General features: G+C 33.5%; 1 protein-coding gene across 1 annotated transcript in view; it reads right to left on the bottom strand.

Moving 5' to 3' along the window:
- Positions 1 to 2,163: 2,163 nt before the first annotated feature.
- The window catches only part of CCT6B (chaperonin containing TCP1 subunit 6B), a 33,009-nt gene continuing 26,876 nt past the window's right edge, over positions 2,164 to 8,296 (bottom strand). Inside the window, exons 12-14 of the mRNA XM_031967598.1 lie at positions 4,251 to 4,353; positions 3,129 to 3,201; positions 2,164 to 2,361 (exon numbers count right to left, since the gene is read on the bottom strand). Coding sequence (XP_031823458.1) covers positions 2,289 to 2,361; positions 3,129 to 3,201; positions 4,251 to 4,353 — 249 coding nt within the window. The 3' untranslated portion in view covers positions 2,164 to 2,288. The remainder of the gene's footprint in view (positions 2,362 to 3,128; positions 3,202 to 4,250; positions 4,354 to 8,296) is intronic.

The following is an 8,296-nucleotide window of genomic DNA, read 5'->3' as shown; positions in this document are numbered from 1 at the left end:
TCATTTTACAGATGAGGAAACTGAGGCAAACAGGGTGAAATGACTTATTCAACATCACACAGCTAGTAAGTGTCTGAGGTCAGATTTGAACTCAGAAAGATGAGTTTTCCTAACTTCGGTGAAGTACACTATACACTGTCCAACCTAACTGCTCTCAAATAGTCATACCCTAAGCTTTTATATCTTAGACAACTAGAAAATAACAATGATTTGAACTTTAGTCTAGACCAACTGGGTCCCAAGGATACTTACATTGTCTTTTTAGAGAAAAACTAGTTTATGTGGCAGACATTCCATTCTTCTTGGGCCAATGTATGAAAAATTTCTATCTCTGCACCAAAAGGACCTGATACCCTGGATCCCAATCATATGTATATAGCAAATGCTGTTGCTACCATAGCTCTTTATGCTTTTATCATCTTGTACTATTATTATTCCTAGAAATTCTCATGAGGATCTATCCAACATGCTGTAGATTTTTCTCTTGTTCTTTTTAGTATCTCTGGGGTACCAACGTTCCACTAAAGCTGTTGTCTCATTCTTGCTACATGATCAGCCCATTTCCTTTTCCCACAGTTTCTATTCATCTTGTTCATTCTGAATGTGGAGAGGTGAGAACCAGATGCAAGATATATTGAATTTGTCACTATAGTCAAAAGAAGATCTCTCCCGTGTCCGTGTATACATCTGATCTGGGAAAACAGGCACAGCTAACCAAATAGTAAAACCTTCAGCCTACATCCCTATGTCCCTTATGTACACAGAGTGGAGACTGATTGAAGCTCCATTTGTGCAAGTTTGTTATTTCAGTCAAATACCGGTGCATGCCCTTGAAAAGAAGTTACCACAGGGACATCTAGTAGGAAGTAGCAAGTGCAATAAGAAAAACAGCTAGAATATCTAGAAGCTGCATTTATGTAGAGACCAAAATAATCCCTTCCAGGTTTTAGTGCCTAACATCTGGGAATGCAGTTACCATAATTATCCATTTACTGAATGGCAAATTTGAACACTAAACTACTTGAAACTTGCTTCATCCTAGAATCCAATTAAGCAGTTATGTGAACTAATATTATAGCACTGATTACTGGCTACTTGTACAATATATAATCTTAGATCAGCTTTCTATCCCTAACTAGTAACTACAAAGTCGGATCATGTATAATATGGTTTAACAAATTAACTTAAAACAGGCTACAGTCTATAACTTCTTCCTACTAATTAGAAGGTTAATCTTGCCCGATTGGCTCAATGTAAGAATGAACTTCCTATCAATTAAAGCCAACCAAAAATGCTGTAGGCTGCCTTAGGAAGTAATGAGTTCATTGTCATTGAGGTTCCAAGTGGAAGAATTTCATCAGGTATGCCCTAGAGAATTCCTGTTTCAGATGTGATTATACCAGGCAAATTATGATGTTCCTTTTAACTCTAATATTCTATAATTCTATTTTTATATTTAGAAGAAAAAGTGATAGCACCATGTTACAGAAAACTATTGTGGTTGTTTGTACTTTGTTCTCAAAGACGACCGTCATGTTATGGAAGATGTCATGACATGCAAATGAACTGGATCTGAGTGGGAGCTCTGCAGACCACCAGCCTCACTTTCTCCCCTGGAAACATGATCATCTGAGTCCAGTGGGCAGATATAGATCAGGATGATTGGAGATGACCCAGAAAAACTGTTGCTATTAAAATGAAATAGAGGAAATCCAGTCCCAAGTAAGGAGCCATGTCACTCCCAACAGAAGTCCTACCTGATATTAATGATTATGGTATATAAACTCATCCCAGTAAAATAATAATGATGATGGATAGCTAACACTTATATTAACTCATTTGATCTTTTTAAGAACTCTGAAGTACTTACTAAAGGCATTATAATCCCTGGTTTTACAGATGAACAAATTGAGGGTTGGAGAGGGTAGTAAATGATTTGGCTATGTGAGCCATGGCCAATAAATGTCAGAGGTGAGATTCCAACCTAGTTTTCTCCTTTACTCCAAGTACAGCACTCTCCACTGTGCCTCCTCACAATCACTATATTGGACACTGTTATTCAACTGCAGATTTTGAGTTCTACAATTAAGGTTGATGTCACAATTTCTTTAACATAATCACTTTCTGTTTTATGAATTTTCATGAAAAATATTTTAAGACTAGTTTAAATCCACTGAAGGCAAAAAACCTGCATTTATTTGTAAAAATTCAGAATGTATTGGAATATGTGGGGAAGTGCTGCACAGATGTACTCAAACTCAACTTCCAAGGCTGGTTTGGAATTCAATTCATCCTCTGAGAGAAGACATACCAGCTCGCATAATTTCATCAACCAAGAGAATGTTTGTAGCAATCACTGTGCTAAAGAAACAGATGACAGATTTAGTAATGTACATCAACCCATCCTTCCTTCCCCTATCAATCTTTAGCTACACTGGGAACTTCATTCTTCAATTTTCACTAAGTTTAAAGTTTTTATGAGCAAAAGGTGATGCTAGCTATTAAAAATAGAAATACTGTCCCTTAGAAGCACTGTAAAATTTGTTTGATTCTTTTTCTCTGTGTCTATTTCTCTGTCTCTCTTTCTCTCCCTCAATTCTCTTGTTGTTTTCAGTCATATCCAACCTTGTGAGACCATCTGGGGTTTTTTTGGCTAAGATAATGGAGTGATTTGTCATTTCCAACTCCAACATATATGTACATACACATATAATGAATATATGTACACATATGTTCAATAGTAATTTAACAATGCTATTCTTTTAAAAATTCTCCCAGTTAAATTGCAAATTCCTAGGAGGTGGGAACTGTTTTCACCCTCCTTTGTATCCCTAGCATTTAGCACAATGACTGGAACATGTGCTTAATAAATGCTTATTATTGAATGAACAAGGAAAACAAGTTTTCCTCTTAAGAAAGAAAAATAAAATTACTGAAAAATTGCAGCACAATCTAATGATGAATATCAAACTTTTTCAAAAATGATGCATTTTCTGTTTCTGAATCTAACTGAAAAAATTCACAAAAAATTTTGTTTTTAAGGGGAAAAAAAACTATCAAATGGGATCATGAGGGTTTTTTCTCCTTTTTCACAAGAAATTCAAGACAATTTAAACACAAGAAATTACCAGGAGTGAAGAAGTTGTTTCTTCACACAATAGTTGTCCCAAATTCCTGATTCTGCAGGAAGCATTGGTGCACCTAGAAAGTAAAATAAAATCACTTAATACTACTGCTACATATCTATGTCTAATTCTTCAAAAAAGCTAAAACCAAATAATAAACAAGTATTCTCTCATATAAAAAATGCCACATGGGGGAAGAGAAAGGAGAGAATTTTAATCCAAGAGAAAAAAAGATAATATTAGAAATAAACAGAAAAAAACCCTACTTTTGATAACCTTAAATGTGCCTGGGTTAAACAATCCAAAAAGAATGACAGATTGGGTAAAAAAACAAAATTCCCACAATCTATTGCTAACAACATGCATCAATTAAGGATGAAAGGCTTGAAGAATATATTTATATATCAAGTGAATCCAAAAAACAGGATCTGTAATCCTGATCTCAGATAAAGCAAAAACAAAAATTTACAATATTAAAAGAGGTTTAAAAAAAGGAAACTACATCATACTAAAAGAAAACATAGACAACAACCTGATATTAATACTAAGCTTATATGTTCTAAATGTTTATTAAGTCAGAAAAGAAAAAAATAACCCAATACAAAAAGGCAGACAGTAAATACAAGCAGTGGGAGACAGAGTTTTGGATAAATCCAGCAGAAAAACAAGCAAAAGAGAAAATGCATATTTGAACAAATTGCTAAAAATCAAGAGCTTAAAAACATATGGCATTTTCTAAAAGGGACTGCAAAAGAATATACAAATTTCTCAGCACCACATGGAATATTTGCAAAAACTGACTATGTATTAAAACATAGAAATATTGCAAATAAATGATAAAGGCAGAAATAGTAAACATATTCTTTGCAGAACACAACATAATAAAAACAGTAATGAATTCAGGGAGCACAAAAAACAGACTCAAATTGAGTCTTAATAATAAAATACTAAATAATAAATTGATCAAAGAGTAACTCATAGGAACAATTAAAAATTATGTGAAAGAAAATGACAATGATAAAACAACTATCAACATTTTTGGAGACAATTTACTACATTGCCATAAAATGAATTTCTTTAATAAGCATCTAAGGATTTTGTTCATGATTACTACCTTTCTATTACCTGTGTTCAGATCTATGCCATAAAGTTTTCCTGTTTCTGCATGTTCTGCCTGAATTTTTACAAGTGTTTCTTGGAGATCAAAGCCAGAATTTTGAGCAAGAACCTTTAATAGAGAAAAAAACATATATGTATATGAATGTCTAGTGGTGAAATTAAAATTTTCAGTTCTCTAGTTATGAAGGATATATGCACAAAATACTATCATAATACATCTATTTTTAGAAATCCAATTCTGAATTAAAGAAGAAATTCATACTTCAAATTGAATGACATAAACTACAAGTTTCTATTCTGCTCTAATCACATTTGTTAAGTGCTTGCTATATACCAGAGGACATAGCTAGGGATGCAAAAATAAAAATAAAAAGGATCCAAATCATCAAAGATAACTCTAAAAAAAAAAAAAAAAAGATAAGGCAATGTCACAAAAACCCAGACAGGAGAAAGAATCCAGAAGATAATGTGTACCTATGTAAAAACAGACAAAGTAAGCACAAGTCTGCTTGATAGGTATAAAAAAGATTCATGTAGAAAAGAATTCTGGAGTAATATTTGAAAGAAATTGGGGCTCCTTTAGGATATAGGGGAAAAGAGAATGCATCCTGGGCTTAGAGACAACCAATTCAAACCACAGACAGGAATGTCACATGTGAGGAACAGCAAGAAGGATGCTTTGGTTAGACTATCGATTGTAGTATTCCTATAGTAGTTTAATTAAGTCATTCAGAATTTTTAAAGCCAAACAGAGAAGTATTTAGTTTATTCTTTAACCAATGGGAGCCATTGATTAAATGAGGCTTCTTGAGCAGGGGAATGACATGGTCAGATCTATATTTTAGAAATATTAAGTTGCTGCTATGTGGAAGACAGATTGGAGTGGAAAGAGATTTAAGAATAACAATTTGCAGGTTGTTTTAACAGTTGAGAAAGAGGTAATTAAGTCCAGAACTAGGATGATGGACTTCTAACTATTCGGTCAGAATACAGCCATGAGAGATGGAAGTAGAAATAAGATATGGCAATTTGTGGGTGTGACAAGGGACTGAAGCTTAGGATTTCAAGGCATAGAGATGATAATAATTAAAACCATGGAAGCTGATGCCACCCTCAAAGAACAGAGAGAGTTTTAGAGTGACTCTAACAATGGCTTGTGATATAAATAATCCAATAAAGGAGATAGTGAAAGGATACTCATTCAGGAAAAAGGAGAAACAAGGGAGGGAAAAACAACTCAGAGAAGAGAAACAATCCAGCAAGAGAGAAAAGTCAATAATATCAACAGTTACACAGAGGTTAAAAAGAATGAGGAAAGAGAAAAGGCTTAGATTTGTCAATAGTATGAGTAGTACTGTATATATTGCAGAAAGAGAAAGAACTGTGCATAAAACTGCAAATGTCTATTACATAAAGCTAACTTTCTTTTCAAGTTTATAAATTCTTGCTTATATGCTTCTTCAGGTCCTTCTGTTTTCTTCTTTTTGGAGATGGAGAATGGTAGAATCCTCTTTCTAGCACACTATTCCTCCTATCCTTCCATCCTCCCCTCAAAAACTGGAAATAAAATAAAACCATTATAACAAATACACATAAACAAAACAAGCCCCCATGTTGTCCATGTACAAAAATGATGTCTCATCTTATGTTCTGAGTTTATCACTTCTCTGTCAAGAGCCGAATAAACAGCTGCTTATCTACTCAAGAACCAGCTTCACCATGGACAAAGGGCCTTACCACCAGTAGGATGACTACTTGGTGATGTTATTATTTTGGACCATGGCAAACTATGAAGCAAACCAAAATACAAAATGTTTCCCAGGCCTGTGCAGTCTCCTTCCAATTTTGCATTGGTGAAAGTTGGGGAGAAAGGTATAAAGTATCTATAACTTTGAATGTTGATACTCTTAAATGTGAGGTCCTTGTCCAATGACCAACAAGTGGACATACCATCAATGGAGCGGAATCATCAATCTTGACATTCACTATCAAAAAAAAAAAAGAAAGAAAGAAAGAAACCCAAGAAAAAATAAAGTTGTAGCATTGTAGCTAAGGAAGATTAGCTCACAAATATACTTCTAAGGGACAAAGAAAAGGAAAGGGGAATTGGGTTGTATTTTTATTTATTTTAATATTTTGATTACCTATACAAAGGTCATTAGAAATATTATTCCACAGAATATTTGATCATATTGAATAATAGTCTTCTAGGCAAATATTTGCAAAAAGATTCACCATTAAAATAATTGTAGCTTATGAACAAACCAACAATTGCAGGGGACAAAGAAGTTGAGAAATTCTACAGGAAAGTAGATAAAACTCTAAATTAAATTACAAAGTAATTACAAATTACTCTGTAAATTATAAAATTATTCTGATATCACACAAAGGTGGAAGATAACAGCATGATTCATAAAAAAGGAATCCCATACCTTAACAACATGAACATTTTCTTCAAGGAAAAAATATATAGGCTTGGGGCATGATGAGGATCAATCAATAGAACAAAAAGTGAAATGGATTCTACTTTAACAGACAGAATATAACTCATTGCTGTAAAAAAGTTATTCCTGAATTATCTCTCTTTATCCAGTCAGAGCACTGACTTATCTGAGCAAATATGAGAATAAGTAAAGAACAAGAAGAAAAATGAGAAGTAGGTGTCATACAATAGAAACAACTCAATATTGAAATATTTAAACAACTGGTTATGAAAAATAGGAAATGAACAACTAAAATTTAACAATCATTTTGATTCAAAAGTTTAGGCTTTGTAAATTGCCATTAAGAACAACAAAAGAGCCAGAAAGCACTTGAGTCAGCATTTGATAGACTTGCCAAGTGCAGAGATGACAGCAAAAGACAAATCATTTCTAAGGCCTTATGAAAAAGGGTAAGATTGTATCTCTATAGAAAGAATACTAATTTAGCAACAACATAAATTAGAATGGAGGGTGGAGAGAATGAGGACAGAAAGATGTATTAGGAAACTATTGATACCAGGGCAGGTGATCATGATGCCTGAAATAGAAAGGAAAGAGGGAGAGATGTTAAGAGATGGAACTAACAGAAATTGAAAATTGAAAACTACTTGAATATGAGAAGTAAAAGGGTGAATCAATCAATTCAAAAGCATTTATTAAGGGCCTATCATGGAGGATGCAAAACAAAAAATGAAACACCCCAAGTCCTCTAAGTGCTCATGTTCTATTGGGTAGAAAGAAAAAATTATATAACAAAGTAAATACAAAGTAGTTTTGGTGGGGTAGACTCAGAGAAGGTGGTATTTGAGCTGAGCTTTGAAGGCATGTAGGGATTTAAAGTGTTCGAGGTGAAGAAGGAAAGCATCCCAGGAATAAGGAACATTGTACAAAGGCATGGAGAAAGACAATAGAAACATATATACTAAGAACAGCAAGAACAACCTGACAAATTTGGAAATATATTTAAAAGGATTGCACATATTTAACTTATATAAGATCGCTTGCTGTCTTATATAAGATGGAGGAACATAAGGACGGGAGGAAGAAAAAATTGGAACACAAAATCTTATAAAAAATGTTGAAAATAATCTTTATGTGTGTTTGGAAAAATTAAATATAAATAAATATAAATAAAATACTATTGAAAAAAATAATTTTTAAAATATGAGAACAGCAAGCCCACCAGTTCAGCTTGTTCCCAGAATACATAAAGATAACATAGATAATGGAAAAATGGATAACTGTTGGTGACATTGACAAAAGGAATGAAGTCAAGAAGAAAACCATTTAGGAGGAAAGAAAATAAATGCATTTTTGACAGGCTAAATCTAAGGTAGTTATAAGATATCCAAGCATCAAAGATCTGCCAGTGCATTTCTGCTCATGCTTGTCCTTAAAGAGGAGATAGTCCCTCTTCATTCTTTGCAGAGGTGGAAAACTATGGGTGAAGAACATAGTCTATACTTTTAGATTCAGAATACTGGTTAATTTTGCTGAAATGCTTTTTTCCTCTTTTTTTTGTTAAGTGTTTCAAGAGATGGTTTGCAGGACAGGATATAGGAATGGGGC

The sequence above is a fragment of the Sarcophilus harrisii genome, chromosome 4, assembly GCF_902635505.1.
Source record: "Sarcophilus harrisii chromosome 4, mSarHar1.11, whole genome shotgun sequence".
NCBI classification, from domain to species: Eukaryota; Metazoa; Chordata; class Mammalia; order Dasyuromorphia; family Dasyuridae; genus Sarcophilus; species Sarcophilus harrisii.
Note: the sequence above shows the minus strand (reverse complement) of the source record. Positions and strands in the feature narration are given on the sequence as shown.